We start from the raw sequence: 26,295 nt of genomic DNA, 5'->3' as shown, positions 1-26,295 counted from the left end.
ACCATATTGAGATCCAGTTCCACATCAAATCTATCTGATGCCATATTATCTTGCACCATAGTATACATTTTATGTTCAATATAATTTTTTATTGACCATATAACAAGTATAACAAATAGAGTCATTGAGATGAGCATAGAGCTGAAGGGAAAGTCTCCGAGCCCAATACAGAGTCAAAATAATGGTATGTTTAGTGTTGTATTGAAAATTGTAATAATGCCATTTGACCACTTTTATTGCATGGAACATATCAAGTCATAATTGTAAGTATCAGATACAAAGAAAGAAAAATTAGAAAAAGAATAGAATAGGAGAGGGATGTCACGGACTTCCCCATCTTAACGATATACGTACCTTTAAAAGAAACCTAGTTTGTAAATTTACCTTAAGTTAGCAAAGACTGAAACTGTTGAGAATCCTTAAACTGGATCCAGGGATACCATGTAGCGAACCACAAAGAGTCCGAACTGTTATATCAAAGGCCCTGGTTTCCTCTAAAAGTTGAAGCGAGTTCACCGCCTTCTCCTCCAGAGTCTTGGAATAATCTGGTGGGCAGCTAAAACTAAATGTATTAAAAGGTCTTTCTTGATTTAAGAAACGGACCACGGTAAGATAGATACTAGAGCTATTTCTGGAGACGGCTCAACCTGGGTGTTGTATAGGTGATTGAAAAGAGAAAATATATTGTTCTAGCGAGGTCTAATTCCTTGACCGCTGTACCAAATATGTAGCATTGACCCAGTAATACCAGAGCACCTCCAGCATAAATCTGAAACAGATGGGTGTATTCTACGTAGTTTAACAGCCGTCCTATACCACTGAGTCAATATTTAATAATTTAGTGCCTGGAGTCTTCAGGATATACACTAGTTAGTTTGTGAGTAAGAATAAAGGATTTTATCCACATTTCGTAAGGGATGTCATAACCCAGTTCTCTATGTCATTGAATCACATAGTTGGGAGGTTTGCTCTCTGCCTCTCCTGACATTATTATCTTGTATATCAAGGATATAGCATGTGTTGGTGTTTTCTGGGTAAGGCATAGCTGTTAAAAGGAGGTAAGTGAATGAAGTAGCCTAGATCCAGGACTCAGGGAATTGATATAGGTGCGAAGTTGAAAATACTTTAACCAATGGCTAGGGGCCTTCCTCTTACCCTCTAAAATAGGGTCTCAAACTCAGCTGGGCATATGGGCCGCACACGGAAAAACATTTAATTTTGGGGTGCCGCATTATTTGCATGACAAAGTGACATTTTTAGTGATACCATTTTATTTTCTATACAATTTTTGAACTGGTCCTCATCTTGCAGACATGGTCTCCCCTCCAGGTCCCCCATATTGCAGACATGGTCTCCCCTCCAGGTCCCCCATATTGCAGACATGGTCTCCCCTCCAGGTCCCCCATATTGCAGACATGGTCTCCCCTCCAGATCCCCCATATTGCAGACATGGTCTCCCCTCCAGGTCCCCCATATTGCAGACATGGTCTCCCCTCCAGGTCCCCCATATTCCGGACATGGTCTCCCCTCCAGGTCCCCCATATTGCAGACATGGTCTCCCATCCAGGTCCCCCATATTGCAGACATGGTCTTTATATTGCAGACATGGTCCCCATATTGCAGACATGGTCCCCCATCCAGGTCCCCCATATTGCAGACATGGTCCCCCATCCAGGTCCCCCATATTGCAGACATGGTCCCCCATCCAGGTCCCCATGTTGCAGACATGTCCCCTATCCAGGTCCCCCCCCCATACTGCACACAGGGTCCTCGTCCCCCCATACAGCGCTCAGGGTCCCCGTCCCCCCCACACTGCACTCAGGGTCCCCATCCCCCCCCACACTGCGCTCAGGGTCCCCATCCCCCCCCACACTGCGCTCAGGGTCCCCATCCCCCCCAAACTGCGCTCAGGGTCCCCCCCCCCCATACTGCGCTCAGGGTCCCCGTGCCCCCCCATACTGCGCTCAGGGTCCCCGTGCCCCCCCATACTGTGCTCAGGGTCCCCGTGCCCCCCCATACTGCCCTCAGGGTCCCCATCACCCCCCATACTGCGCTCAGGGTTCCCGCCTCCCCCCCATACTGCGCTCAGGGTCCCCGCCCCCCCATACTGCGCTCAGGGTCCCCATCACCCCCCATACTGCGCTCAGGGTCCCCGCCTCCCCCCCATACTGCACTCAGGGTCCCCGCCCCTCCATACTGCGCTCAGGGTCCCCGTCCCCCCATACTGCGCTCAGGGTCCCTGTCACCCCCCCCATACTGCGCTCAGGGTCCCCATCACCCCCCATACTGCACTCAGGGTCCCCGCCCCCCCCCATACTGTGCTCAGGGTCCCCGCCCCCCCCATACTGCGCTCAGGGTCCTCGTCCCCCCATACTGCTCACAGTGCCCCCCCCCCCCCCCCCCATACTGAGCACAGGTCACCTGTGCTGTATTTCACATGACAGAGAAGAAAAAAAAAGATTCTCACCTGTCCTCCGTTCCCTCGGCATCCTTTCTGCACCTGTGACCCGCATGCGCAGACCCCGTAACGATCGCGGCTCTCTCCAGCAGCCGCCAACATCAGCGCTATAGTGCGGTATATTGCCGCGCAGAGACCGGCTCTCTGCACAGCAATACCAGTGTCAGCCGCCGGCCTATCAGAGGCCAGCAGCTGACATCTGCTTATGGCAGTGACGTCATACGCCGCTGTGCTGGGACGCAGATGTCAGCTGCTGGGGTCTGATAAGCCGGCGGCTGACACTGGTATTGATGTGCAGAGAGCCGGTCTCTGCACGGCAATATACTGCACTACAGCGCTGATATCGTCGGCTGCTGGATGGGGCCGCGATAGTTACGGGGTCTATGTGCCTGCGGGCCGTAAGAAGCAGCCGGAGGGGCCGCATGCGGCCCGCGGGCCTCGTGTTTGAGACCCCTGCTCTAAAATAAGCCTCCAAAGATTTAAAGCCTGCTTGGTTAACTCCATCTTGAATACAGGGTATAGAGCCCTATAATAAGGTAAGTAATAAGGGTGCAGAATCATGTAATGTGCTGGAGGATTGGGGATTACCAAATAAGAGACTGAGAGGTCTCAGGATAGTAGCCATGCAATAGTGCCTGGCAAATCTCCTCCAGGTAATAGCTATATTATAGTGAGTTAGGGGTAATATTATACATTTTAACTAAAGGTGATGTTCAATCACCTAGGCCACTGCCACAGTCCCTGATTCTGATACAGCCACCTCTTTCCCTGAAACGAATCATCATCAGGGAGCAGTGAAAGAAGCAGGGTGAGTGACACCAGCGCAGCCCCACATCTTCTATCACCACCCTCAAATGAATAGTCATCAGGGGAGAAGTGCTGCTGTCTGTTGTCACTCACACTGCCTCCCGAAGACGATTCTAAAAGACATTGTAGGTCAGGTCAATCCCCTTTAACACTGTAAACTTAAATGTTATTTATTCTTATCTTAAAGGGCTTGTCTCCTCTTCTCAAATGGGTAAAATTGCAAAGTTCTTGCAAAAACAAGCAACTTTGCATTTTATCTCTAATTAATAATCCTCTCCGTTTTCAAGTATGGACGGGTCTTTAATACTACGGTTTCCTACTCGTTACCTAGGTAACTAATTTACCACCTGTTAAAAAAATTTTCCGTTCTCAAGAACTGTGTGCATTTTTTCTATAATTGTAATCTCTATTGAAACATTTTTTAAATTTTTAACCAAAAAAAAGCAAAGCATCACATAGTCAAAAATTGTTTAATATCAGTTATAAATTAAGACAGAGAAGAATGGAGTGCATTTTTAATTCTATAGTTTATTGCACTCTGCATAGGTTACCGGACACCTCTGCAGTCTATCAGCGGTGGCCGGTCTCCTAGACAAGGAGTGTTGTACTTGCAAGCTCTTTTCTATAGAGCTTGCAAGCGCTGCTGTGAGGCTGGCTGGAACAGCAAAACAACACTCATTAGGAAAATTGATGTACTGCAAAACGGATCAAAAATGAAACAGAGACTATGATTGACTGATTATAATTTGGTCCATCAGGTTTCTGTTTTGTGTCCGTATCTTTAACGCAGCAAAAAGCGCAGTATGCAGAACTTTTTGTTCTATTCAAATAGGAACAGAAAACATAAACCAGGTCCAATTTTAACCAATAAGGCCCTTCTGCTTCAGTTTGGATACATTTTGTAACCATCCATTTTCCTAATGATTTATTTTTCTCTGTTTACCAATATAAAATGACCTATGCTAAAAGTCTTAAATGAAGATTTATTATAAATAGTTCTCTTTTCTTAGTGTTGACTACAGTATTGTCATTATTTTGCCCAACCTGAAAATCTTCATTACGAAAAAAAAAATTATCATAACTGATCTTTAAACATGTCTGATGGTTATCTAAACAATGTGTTCCTGCCGGTTAAATATTCCCCATTCACCTTTCAAACAGGCATCAGAGTGAAACACAAAAGCCCAGCTGGCCTTTATATGACAAAATATGGAGAATAACTACTAGTAATAATTGCTTTACTTAGAGAAAGGCTTGTATTGAAACAGCAAACAAGAGATGTTAATGTATTCAGAGGTGACATTCACCAAATAATGTCAATTATTTCATTATGAGCGTGTGTTGTGACCATTAACTATTGGTCATTTTGAACAGGGAAAAATCAAAATCTAACTATATAAATAACCTAATGTGTACATAAAGATCATTGAAATTTTCTGTACATTTTAAGCTATTGATTTGTTTTTCATTTTTTTTTTTATACACTTTTTTTGTTACCTATGTCTGTTTTAAAGCAACTGGTGCTATATTTTTGTCCAGTAAGGAACTGCAATTTAGATATATAGCGGGTGAAATAAGTATTGAGAACATCACCAATTTTCTAAGTAAATATATTTCTAAACATGCCATTGATATGAAATTCTCCCAAGATCTCGGTAACAACCCACCAATCCACGCAGGAAAAGAAATCAAACTATAGATGTCCATAAATTAAGTTATGTGTAATAATGAGAAATTACACAGGGAAAAAGTATTGAACATTTGAAGAAAGAGAGATGCAAAACGCCATGGAAGATCATGACACCAGCTGAAATCTATCAGTAATTAGAAAGCAATCCTGCCACTTAGTTAAAACTAATATCAGCTAGTTTAACTTATAGCCTATTAAAAGGTATCTCATTACCAAGGTGGCACACAAGAAACATCTCATGATGGATAAAACCAGAGAGCAGTCTCAAGACCTTCGCAACCTTATTGCTGCAAAACATACTGATGACATTGGTTACAGAAGAATTTCTAAACTACTGAAGGTTCCAGTGAGCACTGTTGGGGCCATAATACAGAGTGGAAAAAACATAATTTCACCATAAACCGGCCAGAACCAGGTGCTCTCCGCAAGATTTCAGACTGAGGAATGAAAATAATTATCAGAAGAGTTGTTCAAGAGCCTAGAACCACCTGTGGAGAGCTACAAAAAAAGACCTGGAATCAGCAGGTACAGTTGTTTCAAAGAAAGCAATAAGTAATGCAATCAACCTCCATGGCCTGTGCAAACTGTTGCGGATCCGAGTGATGGAACCTCTGTGTTGCGATGCAAGGAGGCACCAGAGGAGGGGCTTGACTAAGTGTCTACTCGGCCTGACCAAGGTCGCACGGCGGCTCAATCGACTCCGTGAACCAGGGAGGGACCGAGCAGAGGGACCAGGTGCCACTCTGGAACCGACCTTGTATGAGAGCAGGTGACTCCCATGGGTCAGATGGCAGGAACTGACCAGTACAGCGGATGAGCACTCCAGGCAAGCTGACGGGTGGTCCGGGTAGACAAGCAGGCTGATTCGGCTGATAGCCAGACGGGTGCTCCGGGTAGGCAAGCAGGCGGGCACAACGGGAAACTGGCAGATGCTTCCAGGTAAGTAGGCAAGCGGGCACGGCAGGTAACAGGCAGGTGCCTCCAGGTAAGCAGGCAAGCGGGCACGGCAGGTAACAGGCAGGTGCTTCCAGGTAAGCAGGCTGGCGGGCACAGCAGGAAACAGGCAGGTGCTTCCAGGTAAGTGGAAGAGCCCATAGCCAGACTGGCGGACTGGACTGTAGACAGACTGTCGGGCTGGATAGTAGTCAGACTGGCGGACTGGACTGAAGAACAGACTGGCGGACAGGACTGACTTGCAGAGGGACCTGAGGGCTGAAGCAAAGTAAGAATCACAGAGCAACAACCTTGCACGGGCACCTCCATATTGGAGGAGGTGCTTTTTATAGGGAAAGTCCTCTGGCCATTGGCCGGGGACTTTTTAGGATGGCGCGCATGGCCCCTTTAAGAGGGAGTGAGCTCGCTCGCGCGGCCTAAGCACAGTGCCCGGGAAGCTGCGTGCACCAGCAGAAGCAGCAGGGAGGCCGGAAGACGCCGAAGCAGGGCCGCGGCGGTAAGGGGGATGGCGTCTCTGCCTGGCAGGGGGCAGATACGCCGATGCTACAGCCTGTATGCACATTCACCACGCAAGACTCCATTGCTGAACAAAAAGCATGTTGAAGCGCGTTTACAGTTTGCTCAACAACATCTAGACAAGCCTGTGAAATACTGGGAAAATATAGACTTTGGATACCATGATACATAACATGTTTGGAGGCCAAAAGGCACTGCATATCACCTCAAAAACACCATACCAACAGTGAAGTTTGGAAGCGTGGACATCGTGGTGTGCGTCTGTTTTTCAGCATATGGCACTGGAAAACTTAATACGATTGAAGGAAGGATGAATGGACAAATGTACTCTGCTGCCATCTATCAGGATGATTAATATGAAACGAGAGTGGACATTTCAGCAAGATAATTATCCCAAACATAAAGCCAAACGCTTAATTGGATTCAGAGAAAGAAAATAAAGCTGATAGAATGGCCCAACCAATCACCGGACCTGAATCCAATAGTAGCTAAAGCTCAGACTTCAGAGAAGGAGCCCATGGAACCTTCAGGATTTGAAAAGTGTTTGTGCAGAAGAATGGGTCAAAGTCACACCTGATCAATGCCTGCGACTAGTTTCTCCATACAGGAGGTGTGTTGAATCTGTCATCACCAACAATGGCTGTTGTATGAAGTATTAAATAAATTTCAAGAAGTGTGTTCAATACTTTTTCCCTGTGTCATTCCTCATTATTACACATAATTTAATTTATAGACATTTATAGTTTAATTTCTTTGCCTGAGTGGATTGGATGGGTTGTTACCGACATCTGGTGAGAATTTCATGTCAATAGCACATTTAGTAATATATTTACTTAGAAAATTGGTGACATGTTCAATATTTATTTCACCCACAGTATATATGCCCTATTGGAAAAATAGAAAAGGGCATGTCACAATGAGAAAACTGCTCCCCCCCCCCCCTCCCTTACTTTTATAATGTGATTTTGAGAGGTTGTCCCCTTTCAGAAAACTTTTCCTGTTATGCATATTTTGTTAGAAAAAAAAAACAAGAGAAGAGAGTCACAGAGAATATGTCAGAAGACTCGGTGACAAGTAGCCTACAGAACTCCAGAGTCACTAGAAACCGCAGACAAGTAGGAAGAGGCACTAGCAGCTGCTGGTGTACAGCAGATGTCCTGCCGCCCACAGCCAGGCTGCTGTGCACACACTAACTGCAAGTCTAGTCACAGATTCAAGGCCTGGGTGTGTGTCTTAGAAGCCCTATGGGCCCAGGCAGCTGATCACATGGAAGCACACCAGGCCACCTGAAAAGCCCAATGTGGAACACCAGAAAGTTCAACGGACCAGGGCAGATGGAGCAGAGCAATAGACCAGGGACAGGTGTGTAACAGTAGCATGTCCCCTTAAAGGGCTCCTCTCTAAAATGTCCATAACCCTTGGAAACTGTGTTGTCGCTGCTGTACCTTTGGGATCCATGGCCTTGGTATACTGCTACCAGAAATTAAAGGGGCTTACTGGGTGCGGTGGATCCTCTAAACCCAAGGTCCAGGTGGGCACATGGGCCGCAGGCATCGGAGTAGCAGGTTGATGAGTAGAGGGACTGGAAAGCCGTAGCTAGACAGGTGGAGTGCAGGGTACCGCAGGCAGGCGGAGGACGTCAGGAATCCGCAGGCAGGCAGCAGATAACACTCGGAAGTAATGGGAAAGTCTGCAACCAAGGAACCTGCTCACAGCCGGGAAGACATCCTAAAAACCGCAGGCAGACACAGAGAAGAGGTCCAGGAGGCCCGGGAACAGGTAACCGACAGAACTCCAGAGTCACTAGAATCCGCAAACAAGTAAGAAGAAGCACTAGAAGCTGCTGGTGTACAGGAGACCACCTGCAGTCCACAGCCAGGTTGCTGTGCACACACAAACTGTAAGCCAGTCATAGATTCAATGCCAAAGCCTGGGTGTGTGTCTTAGAAGCCCATAAATAGGTCCAGGCAGTTCCTCATATGGAAGCACATCAGGCCACCTGAAAAGCCCAACGTGGAGCACCAGAAAGTTCTTCAGACTGGGGTAGATGAAGAAGAGCCCTAGACCAGGGACAGATGTATAACAATAACAGTGTCTACATCATCGCCCAAGTCTCCAGTATTTGGCTGCAATGGTGATGTCACGCCAATATCGCTGCAGCCAATCACTGAGCTCAGCGGCTCCTCCCTTGTAGATGGCACAAGACGCTAAGTTCATTGATTGGCTGCAGTGATGTGAACGTGACCACTACAGCCAAACAAAACAGACTGAGGCAGCGGTAAGCAAAGCACACTTTGTATATTTTTGGGGTTTTTTTTACAGCGAACTGTGCATATAGAGAAAAGTTTTCTGAAAAAGGACCAACCCCTTATATGCTAACAGCAATAATATTTCATTGAAGAGATTAAACGAATATACAGTGGAAACCTCGATTTAGACGAATGAGAGACACATATATAACGAGTAAAGGTCTCATTCTTCACCTTTGTAATGAAATGTATAACATTACCTTATGCTCTATATGTTTACAATTGTGATGCTCAGTATTCATTGAACCTGCTGTGCAAAGTCCTATGGTATACTACTGTGCATATCCGCCTCCCAATTATCGTAAGTCTGAAGGCCTTGTCCACAGGGATATGAGCCTGTGCTTTAATGTGCTTCTGATGATGAATCCCTAGAGACTTTCGGCAGGTAACCAAGAGCTGCATTTTGTGTCCTTTGTTTTCCAGGTGAGAGCGTTGAAGAAAACGCCAGTGTAGTGGTGAAGCTTCTTATCCGGCGCCCTGAGTGTTTTGGACCTTCCCTAAGAGGAGAGGGGGGAAATGGTTTGCTGGCGGCAATGCAAGAGGCTATTAACATCTCTGAGAACCCAGCTCTGGACCTTCCTTCTCAGGGGTATCAGAGGGAAGTGTAAGTTTATATTAAACATGTGGCAAAAAAAAGAGATTATGTTGAGAATTTACTGTTTAGGATTAGCGATCTTAAAAACATGTATCTTTAGAGAGAATATGCAGTGGATTAATAGTAACATTTAAGTGTAAGTTTGAATGTTGTTGCTTTGTTATGAACAGGTGCAATAGCCGAATATATTGTTAAACTGAAGAAATTAAGGACCTTGTCCAGAAGTGAGATATAGTCTATTCCTATGACATCAATGGGGTCTGACACCTGGGACCCCCATAATTAGCTGATACCTGGTGCAGTGGCCACCAGATGTACACTTGGAGCTGGAATACTACAGCTCGATATACTTATGTTACAGCTCAACCCTCTCAAAGTGAATAGGAACTAGGCTGCAGTATATTATATTCCTGACTGTCTGCAAATGGTAATTATGTTTGTTATGTGTTAATTTAGGGTCGAGGAAGACGAAGAAGAAGAGATCGTACACATGGGAAATGCTATAATGTCTTTTTATTCTGCCCTTATTGACCTTCTGGGACGCTGCGCACCTGAACCACATGTATGTGACATTCATGAACATACAGAAACGCACACAATTTAGAAGCAGAATACAACCATGCAAATATTGCAAACATTTTATTTAATTCAACATGAATGGAAAACAAAAACATCTGAATTATATATAATGCCAGACTATCAGATAGACATCAACGCCCTGTCATGTGATCTCGGGGCCCTTATGGGTTAGTATGGCCGCAGGTCTGCTACAAGCCTCTGTCCATTAGGCCATTATTGCTGAAGGGCAGTAATTGTTCAAAATATGTATTTATTTATTATGCATTATTAAAGTGATTAAATGATCGCAAAAAATTAGCATTGAGTTTAAAGGGGTTTTGCGGTTTTAGAAACCCTTGTCCCCAGGTGCAGTTTGTTTAAAAAAAAAAAAAAGACTGTCATTTACTCACCCTCTTTGGGTCCATTGCTAAGTCGACACCACTGCTTCCAGTGTCTACTATTGTCTGCGGCACAGACATCACACTGACGGTGCTGCAGTCAATCAGTGATCTCAGCGGCTCTGTGCAACTCATGCCATCTACCTACCTGGGCAGAGCTGCTCTGTTCATTTATTGGCTGCAATGCTGTTGATGTGACCTCAGCACTGCAGACAATAACAGACACCAGCAACTGCATTGTACCAGGGGAGGCCGAACAAAGCACAGTTTTATTTTTTAAAAGCAAACTGCACCAAAACCAGAAAACGCTTGAATTAATTTTTGTATAAAAAAAAGCCCTTTCCTCCAGAATAATGTTTTGTTTTTTTTCAAATAACTTACTATAAAAAAATGTATTCTTATTCGGAACAGCTGTATTCATATTGACAGTCTGCTGTCTGTCCTATACAGGTAACCAAATGGCATGCAGTCGCAAACCGGCCAGCGGCCGAAAGAATACACTGATGAATGGTCGTTGTGACGATTTTACAGTATATGTCCAGAAAAGCTCCCGACCCATACTGTAGGCAAGGTGCAACCACTCAGTGTTCACCTTGCCTATTTTATTGTTTATCCTGCATTTCAAATAACATAAAAAATTATTTTTTTTTTCATCCTTCCCCAAAAATTATATATAATGGTACAAATAAGAACTACAGTATAAGCTGCTCCTCATAAAATAAGTCCTCCAGTTAAAAAATATTAAAATAGTTATGACTTTGCCAGACCAGATTTTTATTGTCTGAAAACTAAACATATCTGATATCACAATAGAATAAAAACTATAAAAAATGTGCTTGGTCCACATGCACTGTTATTGGTTATAGTAATTAAGTGCATTTAACCCATTGTTTGTTAAACATTTAATAGAACTAGATAGGTGGCACTTATAATTTATATAAATACAAGCGGGGGTCATAAATAGCCTTACTCTGTAGCATGTAGACACAATAGAAGCTGCAATTACTCTTTCCTTTAATGGATGCTTAATTATAAATATTGCGTGTAAGTACATAACTATGTGCTCCCATGTTAAGTGCTGGATTCCTGTTGTGTCTGTAGTTGATCCAAGCTGGTAAAGGTGAAGCTATAAGAATTCGCTCCATCCTCCGATCCCTGGTGCCCACAGAAGATCTTGTTGGGATTATTAGCATCCCCTTAAAACTACCTGCTTTTAACAAAGGTAAAGTGTGATAGGACCTAATGTAATTTTATCTTGGTCATTTCTATCAACGGGCTGAACAACTGTCTAGTCTATTTTGATTTACTGAAGGATTAACATGACCTAATGAAAAATCAGTGTGACTTCAGTGCCAAAATAGATCAAATTCAATAGAACTAATGATGGGAACAGGATCTGATTCTGGTATGAGCCAAGGTTATATGCCATTTGTTAGGGCTTACCAGGTGAGGTGGATCTGCTAAGACTTTGCTCCAAGTGGGACCCCAGGCGTTGGTGTAACTTTCAAAGGACACGTGGAATCGTGGAGAATAGGACTAACTAGAAACTCAGGAGCAGACAGACAGATGGATGGGAACCCAGCAGAGATAGATGCGAGTTGAAACACCATAGTACAGATATTGGAGCATACAAAACAAGGAACACAAGAGTCTCAATCCCAAGACATTGGTGTGTGTCAATGGGTGTTAATAGGTTTAGGGAGATGATCCATGCCGGTCAAATTGCAAAACCCGACGTGGAGCACAACAGAGGGCAGTGGACCCAGGAAAAGGGAGCAGAGCCCAGGATGCATGACACGTGTGTAACAACATTTATATTAGCTATTCTTGGGCCATGTGAGTGAGGCCTTTTCAGTTAGCTCTTTGTTTGTGACCTGTGATTACTCACAAAGTTAAGGCGCTTGTTCAAACTCAAGTCATGTACACCCTAATGTATGTGTTATCTAGTGCCCAAACATCAGTTATTAATACAGTTATCTCATTGTGTTTCCAAGATAAATGGATAATTTGCCCACACTTTTTTAGGACAGTACTTTACATCCGTATTTATAAGCTAATAAGAGGAATAGAATCTAAATCACAAAAAAAATAATGGAAAGATTTGATTGCCATCCAGATTTTGAAATTATTCCTGGTTTTAGCTTAGTGACGGAAAATATTGACCTAAACATGAAAATGTGGAAAATAGCGTAGTTACATAAATAAGAACTTTCATGGTTTAGGGCATCTGACTGCAATACTTTTTATTCTTTATCACATGAAGTCTATGGCCTCTATACAGTATATTCCTGGAAAAACCCCAGATGTATATGGTAAAGAGGTTGTCTGGTGAAATCAAGTTATCACCTATCCACTGGATAGATGATAATTTACCGATTTGTGGGAATCCGACCATTGGAACCCACGCCAATCTGCAGAACAGGGAATTTTTACCCAACAGGGTACTTTTATCCTGTAACAAAATGGTGATGCCCAACCGACATTCTGTTCTCATTCTCAACAGAATTTCATCAAGATTTTTATCCTCTTAATATATTGCAGTCATCTTATTATATGGCACTGTGTACTTACAATTGCTCATTTTGCCTTCCTACCCAGATAATTCTTTTTTCATTAGGTCTATGACACCAGGTGATTAAAAAAGAGTAGCTGAATCCTTATAAGCACTTATTAGAAACAGGAAGCATCTTCCCTGCAAGAGTCCTCACTGCAAAAAGTGCGGAGCAGATGGGTCAGTAGCAGTGTAGCAGTAGAGCTTAGAAGGATTCGGCTAGTCAGTTTTTAATAATGTGATGTCATACATGTAGTGGAAAAGAGAAGAATTAACTGGTATAAGGTACAAAATGAGCAATTTTAAGAACAGTACACAATGCTATATAATATGATGATTGCAATATATTAAGAGAAAAAAAATTTGATGGGAGTGCTTCTTTAAACAAAGATGAATCAGAGGTTTTAATTTATTTGGAAATGGCTTTCAAGAAAATAGAAAAAAATATTAAGTGTACGTTTGATTTAATCAATATAGATATCATGTTTACGTGCAGCAAAATTTTTGCAGAAATTTCTGCAGCTGTTGTTATATCTGAAAGGTGAAGCAGCCCCAAGCTGATGTATGGAATAGATTTTTTTCTCCTTAATTAATTTTGTATTTATATATCTGTCTGCTTGTAAGAAATGTGAATAAAGAGCAGCAAAGTAATAGAATGTGTTTCCTTTTTTCAGATGGCACAGTGTTTGAACCTGACATGCCAGCCAGCTTCTGCCCTGATCACAAGGCTCCCATGGTGCTTTTCCTGGATCGTGTCTATGGAATTAAGGACCAAGGCTTCCTCCTCCATTTACTGGAGGTGGCCTTCTTACCTGATCTTAGAGCATCAGCGTCTCTTGACACAGTAAGTGGTCTAAGTTTTTCTTACATTGTGCTCCAGCAAATAATTATGAAAGCTTATAAACTAATCCGTTCCTCCTACTGGAGCAGTCTGTTGTCATTTATAACTATCTCTGTCCGAAAAGCATCATATAATTCAACTACTGCAAAACTGAATCCAACTTAATTGTCTCAGCAGATTCTGCTAGAACACATTCTGGATTGAACTCAAATCCAAATCTGTGTTCTCATTTCTGTTTTTCTATTTAATCTTAGGAGCGGAAAACAGAAAATAGTAGATAGCCAAATCTATTACACAATGGATACCAATGGTTCCCAACAAACCCCATTGTTTTATAATCAGTTCTATCAGGGCCTGTTGTCCATCATGTTGAAAAGATCATAATGCTGCATGCTATGCTGCTGTCCTTATAAAATATGGAGCCTTTGACACCGATGTGAACAGAGCTGTAGGCCCCCCATGCGCCTTAGATGGCTGTTGGCTGAACAATGGTTTAGCCATCAGTTATCTGAGTTTGGCTCTCCCATATATAGGAGAGCTCGCTCACTTCCAGAGCTGCAGTTACTATTTTGATGTTACATACTGTCTCATTTTTATTATTGTTATTATTATTAATTCCTTTTAATGCACCATTGATTCCAGCGTGCTGCACTTGTGAAGAGTGTTTGCATACTTATAATACATCTATAAAATACAGTAAACTAACAATGACTGACTGATACCGAGGTGCAGAGTACCCTGCCCTCACGAGCTTACAATCTACGGTTATTGGGGAGGGAGACAGTAGGTCAGGGGGTTTGAGTAGCTCCAGTGGTGGGGAGGTGGCAGCGAAGTTATTGCAGGCTGTAGGCTTTTCTGAAGAGATGTGTTTTCAGATGTCTCATCCTCCAGTCATATCCAAGGCAGCATTCCCCATCACGTCTTTTACTCCCTTCATAGTCAGAGGTGCAGTCACCATTCTGCTGTTACATCACGGCTTTTACCTCCTGCACATTCAGACCTGCAGTCACAACGTCTATAATCACAGTATACCTCACAATGAATGCATTGTCCTAACACTAAATCTAATATATCTTTCCTTTATCCTTTCCATTATGTTGACATGTATGCATAGTTTTTAAAAAGGGCATAGTTTATGTTCATAAAAATTTGGCACAGTGTGTGATTTTTTTATTCAATTGCCTAGAAAAAAATGTAAGAGTAGGTTATCAACCCTACAAAACTTGCCATTGTTTGGCTTGGTCTGCTGGAGCCGACAAATTTGGTGCAAGGTTCTCCAGGTTGTTTTCCTTCTCTCATTTATCCTCTAGTGCAGGAGTGGGCAATTAATGAGAGACTGTGACTGTTGTGGAACCGAAGCAATAGGCTGAAATTAATTCTGCTGAAGAATAAATAATATTAACATATTAATTATAATTTTTATTTTATATTAATATTATCACTTAATATTGAGCATATTTAAGTATGCTGACACCCCCTTATATACAGTATGAGCCCCCACACAGCATCCTCCATACAGTATGAGCCCCACACAGCTCCTGTACATACAGTATGAGACCCCACATAAGCCTCTATATACAGTATGAGCCCCCACATATCCCCCTATATGCAGTGTGAGCCCCCACATAGCTCCTGTATATACAGTATGAGACCCTACATAAGCCTCTATATACAGTATGAGCCCCCACATAGCCCCCTATATGCAGTGTGAGCCCCCACATAGCCCCCTATATGCAGTGTAAGCCCCCACATAGCCCCCTATATACAGTGTGAGCCATCACATAGCCCCGATATACAGTATGAGCAAGCCACATAGCTTCCTAAATACAGTATTAGCCCCACATAGCCCCTGCATATACAGTATCAGACCCCACATCTCCCCTGTATATAGAGTATGAGACCCCACATAACCCCCTATATACAGTGTGAGTCCCCACATAGACTCCTATATACAGTATGAGCCCCCACATAGCCCCTATATACAGTATTAGTAAGCCACATAGTTTCCTAAATACAGTATGAGCCCCCACATAGCCTCCTAAATACAATATGAGCCCCCACATAGTCTCCTAGATACATGCAAACATCCCATACAGATATGAGAAAAAAAACAACAACACATACTCGCCTCACTCTTGTCCCTCCGGCGCTCTGCTCCGGTGCACTGACTCTCCTCTGTACAGCAGACGCAATGTTATGACGTCATCTCGTCTGCTGTCTCACTCGGCCTCTCCTCCACCAATGCATTTACTGTTGTCTGCATCCTAAGGATGCGGACGAGCGGCAGGCAATGGCAAAGTGCAGCCCATGGGCCACTGTTTTCAGCCCTTTGGCTGTCTCGGTCCGCACGGAGGTCTCTCTCCTTAGCTGTGTGGTTGTGAAATCAAGAAAATCAAATGATCAGATGTAAGCTTCTAATCCTGGGCAGCAAAAGCAACAAAGATTTCTAAACAGTAATGTTTTGATGCAAATTAAGTCATAGCCTTTCGAACTTTCATGGTTCTCTTGTCGCAAATGTGCATTAATCCTTTTCTTATTTCTTTTTATTCCACCTAACAGTTTCTCAATATATTGCATGTTTTTATGTTGATTGTTTTGTTCCAAAGTACCTTAAATCCCCTTAGCCTATCTATGTTTCTATGATTGCATGAACTAATGCTTCCCTTTCCTCTATTTTTCAGGCTTCCCTGAGTGTCACAGAGATGGCTCTTGCCTTAAATCGATATATTTGCTCGGCAGTACTCCCATTGCTCACTCGCTGTGCCCCCCTCTTTTCGGGCACTGAGCACTATGCAGCACTAATTGATTCCACCCTGCATACAATATACAGACTGTCCAAGGGGCGCTCTCTAACCAAAGCTCAGAGAGACACAATTGAAGAATGTCTGCTTTCAATATGCCAGTAAGATATTAATTTATTGTCATTTTATTACTGCACAACACATTCAGGTCATATAGCTAAAAGATATGTGTGAAAAGGATCTAAAAAGATGTATTTTTAGACATAGACTAACATTTTGTATGGTCCGGTAAAACAAATGAACCAAAAATGATTAAAGAAGTATTCTTATGTTGTTATATTATTTTATTTAGTAAAGATCCGTTTTCATGGACCGACCGATGGCATGATATAACGTCTAAATTCCTGTTTACGCAGCAGCCCAAAGTATAAGATACGCAATGAACGATTTATATTTGATTGCTCAGTGCTCATTGGCTGCTATAGTTTTCAGGAGTGCAAGTCCTGTTTACACAGGATGATGCACCGACGACAGCAATTATCTCCTTTGCTTCAGAAAAAATCATTTCACCCGATGAATGAGCATTTTGCACAGGTGACCTGTTTACATGGCAAGATGATTGTAAACTGAGCATTTTTAACAATGTTCATTCACAAATATCTTGCAGTGTAAATGCTTCTTTACACAGCCTGAAAGTAAGCAAGTTTGCAATATAATACTTTTTACTATCTGCTGTGAGATTTTTTATCTTACATAGTGTACAGCTCGTTTCCATGGGGCTCGGCCAGTAGAGCCTGGCCCAGTGTGCAACAGCAGTTACATTCCAGTAGAGAAGTTAACTCCTAAAGCCCCCATCTCACATAGCGAGATCGCTACTGAGTCACGGTTTTGGTGACGCAACAGCGACCTCACTAGCGATGTCATTATGTGTGACACTTTGCAGCGATCAGGCCCCTGCTGTGAGGTCGCTGATTGCTGCAAAGTGTCCTGGACCATTTTTTGGTCATTGCCCTCCCGCTGGTCAGCATACATCGCTGTGTGTGACCAGCGGGACCAGCGATCAGGCTGGTAACCATGATAAACAGCGGGTTACTAGGGGCACATAACCTGCTGTTTATCATGGTTACCACTGTGCTACGGTGAGCGGTAACCTCCCGCTCACCGTAGCAGAGTGGTAACCATGATAAACAGCGGGTTACTAAGTGCGCGTGTGCCCCTAGTAACCCGCTGTTTATCATGGTTACCAGGCTGCTCCCCTGATCGCTGGTGAGCCTGCCTGTTTGACAGCTCACCAGCGATCACTTAGCGACGCACCAGCGATATCGGCCAGGTCACATCGTTGTCGGGATCGCTGGTGCGTCGTTATGTGAGACGGTACCTTTACATCCAGCCAGCTCTCTCCAGTTAGCTGCTCACCTCCCTCCCTCTCAACTTTCACATGGCTTTTAACAGTCCTGCATAATCACAATCCCTCAACTCCAGCATTTGCAGTTTCCATAGCAGTTCCCCTAATCATGCCTCTCTCTTTCCTGAGCCTTGTGCGTGTTCATATGCCCTGTTATGTCTTTGTGTACATTTAGTGATAACAGTGTAGACTCAAAACAAACACTGGTACACCATGTAATAGCAGAACAGAGCTCTTGTCCAAAACTGTCACTCAAGGAGGAGTGCATGCCCACAAGCAAACCAAGAAAGAAGGAGACTGCAGAGCTATGAGCTTCTCAAGAGACAACTTGTGAAATGCCCCTTTAAGATGCACAGGGGATGAACAATTAATCAAAATATACTGTTGGGATTCACTCGCTTCCTGGCAGAGCTTCAAGTATACAAAGGCAATGAAGTTGAGTCCAAACAGCTGAAGTTTATTGTTGTTGTTAACTCCAGACAAAACAGAATATCCTTTTCTCAGCATAAAAAGAAAAAATAATCAGTTAAACAGTTCACATAACAACACAGGCTCACCCATTTAGATAATAGTCCTGCTCTCACAGATTCTGGCAGAGACTGTTCAACTTACAAGGTGGTCTTTCCACCTCCATACATAGACAAATTCTGACAAAGCTCAGTTGCTTTAAATAGGCCCTTCAAAATCCCTGAGTTGAGATATGGGAACCGCCAGCCGCACCCAGTTTTTCTGGACGCTCCTAAAACCCAGACCCAAAATCTGGGCCCATTAAAAAAAACCTCTCAGCAACTAATGGTTCTGGGGCCTTCTTTTTCGAGTCTCATATCACCGAGGCTAGCCACCTCAGTAACACATACTTCTCATCCGGGACCTTGCCAGCTGCTTCTCTACAACACCTATAGTAAATTGTGCAAAAATACACTCATTAAACATGTAAATAGTCTCTTATGGAGAAAATCCTCAAAGAAAAGTAACATTAAATGTTGGACCACTCAAAACAAAAGATAATTCAGATATCAGTATCCTTACACGACCACAGTCAGATGTTCTTATATTCTGTTGAGGGGTTTCGTAAGATAGATCTCTCCATTTAAACCACCATGGATCAGTGTCCGCTTCCAAAATGCACAGCATTCTGTGTAAAAATCCACCAACGCTACTTTTATGGGACAAACAGACATCCATCCAGAGTGTAAAACAATAAGGATTTATTTATTAAGCCCAATGTATTTTACTCGCTTAGCCCTGAACGAAGCGAAAAGGGTGAAACTTTGGGTCAGGCAAGTTACATGAGGCGTGCTGTTTTATGGACTTTAAAATGAATTTAAAGTTGTGTTTTATCTATGTGAGTAAAATACATCGGACCTAAAGAAACACTCCTGACTGTTTTACACTGTGTTTGGATGTCTGTTAGTCCTATAAAAGTAGCGCTGCAGGATTATTTCACTGGATGCTGTGTATTGTGGAGGAGCGGATGTCGATGGTGGTTTAAATGGAGACATCTATCTTATGAGACTCCTGAATAGACAATAAGAACACCTGACTGTGGTTGTGAGTGGATTCTAGAATCTGACCTATTGTATTCAGAGCAGTCCGATATTATATTTAAAATGAACAAAAAAAAGTATATGGCTACTATAAATTAGTTCCTTGATTTTTTGCCATAACAGTCCAGACTATTGACTTCTCTTGTGCAAATAAGGTACCACGGCATGTATTTTTTTTACCACCATTTGGTCCTCTTCTTTCTGTCGTGGCACACTGCATCTCTGGCCTCTTCACTATAGGCCAGCATTTCTGGCCTTATCCAGCCCTCCAAGGTCACTACGTGTTGTTGTGTCATGACATCAAAACGTGCGCCACTATCGTATGCTACACAGTGACCTTTCGGAGATGGACATGGCTGAAAGTGCTATCACATAGTGAAGAGTAAAAAGGTGATGCCAGGAAGAGAACATGGTGGCGTACAGAGAGCAACAGGGCAGCCTGTAGAGGTGTTTATTATTTTATTTTTATATATTTGTTTTACCAATACTCGCCTCATCGCTGACCTTCTTGGTCGCCTCAATGTCCTTTCTGTTTCTCTTCTCTTTGCTGTTGTGCACCACATCTCTGGCCTTGGGGGTCACTGCACATCATAAGGTAGCAGCACATGTCTTGGCATCACAAAGTCGCAAACTTACAATAGCCAGTGACCTCTGAGGACCGGACATGGCTGGTAGTTCTGCACTATAGTGAAGAAGCTAGAGATGCGGTGCACAACGGTGGTGGAAAAAGAAGAGCGGGCAGCGGGGCAGCTGGAGAAGTGAGCACTTAGGTGAGAATTATGTGGGTTTTTTTTAACATGTTATGTTCGGAACTAGGAGTAATACATAAGTCGGATGTTTATAAGTCAGGGACTGCCTGTACACAATGTATGGAACTTAGTCCTAGTCTTTATATCAACATACTCCATGAGCTTAAAACTTCCTGTTCTAATGTGAGGTGAAGAATAGAAAAAAGTGGTTTGTTTCTGCTTATGTCCTCTCTTTTTTTTAACCATACAATTGTACAAAAACATTTTTTATATCCCGGATATGATATAAACAAAATCAGTTTTTGCTGGCAGTAATGCATATCCATTTTGTTTGTTTGTTTTTTAAACTTTCTAGTGCTTTATGCCTACTATGTATCTGTGTCACTATTCTGTTGTCAGACTACCTGGGGCCAGAGGCTCCTTCCCTGTCCCTAACGCTAGGAGCGCCCCAGCTATCCCTGCTCCCCAGATTACTTCTGATGGTGAAGATGCTGGGGCCACGTACCTTGCTGAACTCCTGAATCACCCTAAATCTGTCCCCCTCTCCCACCCAGGGAAGTTGGGAGGAATAGTGTATGTATATACACAAATCAGACAAACAAGGATGGATGTACAGAAATTAATAAAAATGCCAATGATACAAATATTCACTCACAGACAACAGAGAGGCACGCTGGGGAGGAAAGGTAGGGAAACTAAATTTGATAGGATGAGGATTTGCACACGGCCGAAACACTTATCAACAGTCAGAGATAAACACTCCAGACTCCTCTACCAACAACCGACTCCTCCACTCCTCACTAGGCAGTGCAAGACTTAACACTGACAATGCAGATTTAAAGAGTCGAGTATATATAGGAGAGGGGAGTGGTCAATACTGAACAGCTGAGAGCATCCAAGCTGGGAAGCTTCAGAGACTCCAAGCTGAGCAGATTAACACTTGCACTTCTAACAGAAACCTGCACCGTTTAATATGAAGGAGAAGTGCTTCTGATCAGTGCAGGAGTACGTGAAATCAGATGCTGCGGTCTTCTGGCCCCTCTCTGTTTCAGTAAACACGTGACAATCCGTTTATTTTTCTGTACATTGTAAACTTTTACAACTGATGTAGTTTTGTGGATTGCGTACACAACACCTTTCCAAACTTCCAGACAATGGCCACGTTAATGCAGGTATCCACGAAAACATGAATGACAATGGTTGTCTGATCGGCTTCTGCCGTTGGCATGGAAATCTTTTGTCTTTTGAGTTTCTTATTTATGTATAGGTAAAGTGAAATATTATATGTGGAGATTCGCATAAGTGCAAAAGGATAAGGTCTATCCATTAACCTGCAGTCTGAATAATAGCAATGTGTAATTATTACTAGATAGGAAGATTTTATTTTTATTTTTTTGTTGCAGATCCTTTTGGAAACCCAAGTTCCTGCTATTATGAGAATTTTAATACAAGTACAGATACTAATAATATAATACTTTTACATGAAAAAAACACAACATTTTATTTCAGTCTTACAAATATTTACCTTTTTTTTCTGCAGTCATATGCGGCCTTCCATGCTTCAACAGCTCCTGCGACGTCTGGTTTTTGATGTCCCATTGCTCAACGAATACTGCAAAATGCCTCTGAAGGTAGCTGATAATTGTAATTTATAATACCTTGTAAACAAAGTAGCTTTCCTTATTGTATCTTATGTGCTAAAATACCTGCCAGGTTCTGTATATGTGATACAAAAACAGATATAATGTATGCAGTGAAAACAGTATGTCCCATGCAAATATCATAGGTATCTGCCTGGTTCTTCCTTTAACGTGCCAGTCACAACACTCATTATATTTTCAGCCATTCCTAGTCCATCATACTAGCCATAAAGTGCTGTGGAATATGTTGGCGCTATAAAAAAAAATACTATTATTATTACTGATAAAAGGAGGCACAGAAGCAAGAACTCTCACTAATGTGGGACGATATTGTGGCCCTTCTGGAACAGCATAGTATTGCTGGCAATTAAAAACGTTCTCATTGCCTAAATGACTCCTGAGGGGTCTGTACTGAATGGGTTGAAATGGGTTTTTCAGAATCGAAAAAGGGTCTTTTGTTTCCACAAGGGCACCACCACTCTTGTACTTTGACTGTGTCTGGTGTTTCAGGTCTGTGGTTCAGTACTATACACAGACCATGGACAAGAGAGCTTAGCATTGTACAGTATATACAGTTGTGCTCAAAAGTTTACATACCTCGGTAGAATTTTTCTTTTCTTGGGCTTGTTTCAGAGAATATGAATGATAACAAAAAAACTTTTTCTCCACTCATGGTTATTGGTTGGGTGAAGCCATTTATTGTCAAACTACTGTGTTTTCTCATTTTAAATCTTAATGACAACCAAAAACATCCAAATGACCCTGATCAAAAGTTTGCATACACTGGTGATTTTGGCCTGATAACATGCACAGAATTTGACACAAATAGGTTTGAATGGCTACTAAAGGAAACATCCTCACCTGTGATCTGTTTGCTTCTAATCAGTGTGTGTGCATAAAAGCTGAGTGAGTTTCTGGGATCCAGACAGACTCTTTCATCCAGCCACTGACGTTTCTGGATTGTGAGTCATGGGGAAAGCGAAAGAATTGTCAACAGATCTACGGGAAAAGGTAGTTGAACTTCATAACACACGAAAGGGATATAAAAAAAATATCCAAGGAATTGATAATGCCAGTAAGCAGCATTCAAACTGTGATTAACAAATGGAAAATCAGGGGCTCTGTAAAAACCAAACCACGGTCAGGTAGACCAACAAGAATTTCGACCACAACTGCTAGTAAAATTGTTCAGGATGCAAAGAAAAACCCACAAATAACATCAGCTGAAATTCAGGACTCTCTGAAAACTAGCAGTGTGGCTGTTTCAAGCTACACAATAAGGAGGCACTTGAAGAAAAATGGGCTGCATGGTTGAGCCACCAGAAGAAAGCCATTACTGCGCAAATGCCACAAAGTATCTCGCCTACAATACGCCAAACAGCACAGATACGAGCCTCAAAACTTCTGGAACAAGGTAATTTTGGAGTGATGAGGCCGAAATTGAACTTTTTGGCCACTACCATAAACATTACATTTGGAGAGAGGTCAGCAAGGCCTATGATGAAAGGAACACCATTCCTACAGTAAAGCACAGAGGTGGATCGCTTATGTTTTGGGGATGTGTCAGCTACAAAGGCACAGGAAACTTGGTAAAAGTTGAAGGAAAGATGAATGCACCATGTTATCAGCAAATTCTCGAGGCAAATTTGCACTCATCAGCCCCAACATGACAACGATCCAAAACACAAGGCCAAGTCGACCTGTCATTGGCTACAGCAGAACAAAGTGAAGGTTCGGGAGTGGCCATCTCAGTCTCCTGACCTCAATATCATTGAGTCACTCTGGGTAGATCTCAAGCCCGCAGTTCATGCTAGACAGCCCAGGAATTTACAGGAACTGGAGGCTTTTTGCCAAGAAGAATGGGCAGCTTTACCATCTGAGAAATTAAAGAACCTCATCCACAACTACCACAAAAGACTTCAATCTGTCATTGATGTTAGAGGGGGCAATACACAGTATTAAGAACTGAGGTATGTGAACTTTTGATCAGGGTCATTTGGATGTTTTTGGTTGTCATTAAGATTTAAAAAGAGAAAACACAGTAGTTTGACAATAAATGGCTTCACCCAACCAATAACCATGAGTGGAGAAATTTTTTTTTTGTTATCATTCATATTCTCTGAAACAAGGCCAAGAAAGCAAAAATTCTGCCGGGGTATGTAAACTTTTGAGAACAACTGTATAGCATATCATTATTATGTAAATTCTTCCTCCTCCACTTAATAGCCAGCTATCATACGCCCAAATCACATACATCTGGAGGAAGTTAGAGATGCTGCTCTCTCACTTTTCTTAAATGTATGTGATACGTCCAAAAGGGGGGAGCAGGGCTGGTTTTAGGCAAAATAGGGACCAGGAAAAAAGTTGAAAGTAGTGCCCCAAATGCCCCAACATATTCCACCATCACAAAGAAACGTTTAGGTTGCATTTTTAGGAGCTGAATTTAGGCTGTTAAACGAGCGTGATCAACAATACTGAAGTCGTTCGGTGCTTATTTCCCGGCCTCTCTACACAAGCTTACAAAGAATGATGGGCACAGAATGATCACTAGTAGATCAATCTGTCTCTTACAGTTTCCTGCTATCAGCATCACATCTGCAGTTTACATCAGGCAATGTTAATGCTGAAAAATAATGATTTTTGTTCCACCATAAACAATCCAATAACCTGATGAATGAGTAAAATTTTGCTCGTTAGTTGGGTGATTGCCAATGTTTACATCTATGACCTCTTGTCTGCGCTGCTGGTATTTATAAATGTGGATGCTACAGACACAATATGTGGCACAAGCATTGTGTTATGCACACGCCCGGGCTAAGCGGCGTGTGCGTGTGATTGGTAGTGATTCCACTGGACCGTGCCGGAGAGTGTATGCCTGGAGGGGCGTAACTAAGTATCCACCCGATCCGACCAAGGTGGCACGACGGCATACGACGCCAGAGCACCAAGGAGGAACCGAGCAGAGGGACCAGGTGCTACTCCAGGACAGACCCCGGACACGGCTGTTGACCCACACAGGGGAATACAGGAACAGGCTGGTAGGCTGGCACACAGACTGGAGGGTATAGGCAGGCACGACTGGTATGCAGGCAGGCGGGTATGCAGGCAGGGGGGTAAAGGCAAGCACAGCTAGAGTGCAGACAGGGAGGCACTAGCAAGTAGGAACACAGGCGGGATAGGACCCAGTACACACCGGGATTCAGGAACAATACAGGCAGGATAGGGCCCAGTACACACTGGGACTCAGGAACAATACAGGCAGGATAGGGCCCAGTACACACTGGGACTCAGGAACAATACAGGCAGGATAGGGCTGCCGGAGCAGCGGGCAGAAGCAGGGCAGGACAGGACTCTGTTCACACGGAACAGACAGGAAGGGAAAGACAGAGCCAGACACCCACAGGGTACTTGCAGTGAAGTAGCGAGTGGACCACAAACTCACAAACGGGAGTACAGAGACAACAGGCAGGAGTTAGGTACGAGTTCAGACTCTGCAGAAAAAGGAAGGGAACGGACATAGAGGCAAAACAGGTAAAGGATAGGAGAGAGTTCAGACTGGAACTGAGTGTACGGAGGAGACCGACACTGCAGCGGGATACAGGAGCGGGTCTGGGAATACTGCCCCCAGAGAGGCGGGACGAACAGGCTAGGAGCGTGTTCAGACAGGACAGACAAGAGAACACAGAAAGGACTCAGTTCAGACACGGGAACAAATACCGCAAAGCAGGAGACATACAGGACACAGTTCAGACACGGGAGCTGACACCGCAAGGCAGGAGAAATACAGGACTTAGTTCAGACACGGGAACTAATACCGTAAAGCAGGAGACATACAGGACACAGTTCAGACACGGGAGCTGACACCGCAAGGCAGGAGAAATACAGGACTTAGTTCAGACACGGGAACTAATACCGTAAAGCAGGAGACATACAGGACTTAGTTCAGACACGGGAACTAATACCGTAAAGCAGGAGACAAACAGGACTTAGTTCAGAAACGGGAACTAATACCGTAAAGCAGGAGACATACAGGACACAGTTCAGACACGGGAGCTGACACCGCAAGGCAGGAGAAATACAGGACTTAGTTCAGACAGGCCTGGAAATACAGCCTCCAGGAAAGGCGGACAGGGAAACAGGAACGGGACCTGGCAACTTCAGAGTGCAAGCACACACTGAAAGAAACACATATGCACAGGCAGGGATAGAAGGGAGCTGCTGAGCTATATACCAAGTGTCAGACAGCAATAGGCTGAGGACGCACAAGGGGTGTGACCCACAGCAGGTACAAAAAGCAGGAAGTGATCGGGCGCCGCCCTTAAGCAGCAGAGACAGACACAAACAGACAGCATGGAGGGAAGCCAGAGAGACATTCTGGACAGGAGATCAAGTGCGCTCTCTTGCATAGTGGGAGATGGACCACCATGCAAGGACGCCGCCAGGTATGTTACACATTGCATGTTAAACACACATATGTATATACACATGGCACACACGTGTACACAGAGCACATACACACATATATGTATACTCAGA

General features: G+C 43.3%; 1 protein-coding gene across 10 annotated transcripts in view; it reads left to right on the top strand.

Annotated features, from left to right (window-relative positions):
• RYR3 (ryanodine receptor 3) overlaps positions 1-26,295 on the top strand; it is a 786,940-nt gene that overhangs the window by 462,508 nt on the left and 298,137 nt on the right. For all 10 annotated transcript variants that reach the window (XM_073638993.1, XM_073639000.1, XM_073639001.1 and 7 more), the window contains 6 exons: positions 9,158-9,338; positions 9,786-9,891; positions 11,387-11,507; positions 13,511-13,680; positions 16,359-16,579; positions 21,660-21,750. In XM_073638993.1, coding sequence (XP_073495094.1) covers positions 9,158-9,338; positions 9,786-9,891; positions 11,387-11,507; positions 13,511-13,680; positions 16,359-16,579; positions 21,660-21,750 — 890 coding nt within the window. The remainder of the gene's footprint in view (positions 1-9,157; positions 9,339-9,785; positions 9,892-11,386; positions 11,508-13,510; positions 13,681-16,358; positions 16,580-21,659; positions 21,751-26,295) is intronic.

Source organism: Phyllobates terribilis, unplaced genomic scaffold (genome assembly GCF_046119375.1).
Source record: "Phyllobates terribilis strain yellow unplaced genomic scaffold, ASM4611937v1 Scaffold_7__3_contigs__length_470593459, whole genome shotgun sequence".
NCBI classification, from domain to species: Eukaryota; Metazoa; Chordata; class Amphibia; order Anura; family Dendrobatidae; genus Phyllobates; species Phyllobates terribilis.
This window is presented reverse-complemented; position numbering and strand designations above follow the sequence as displayed.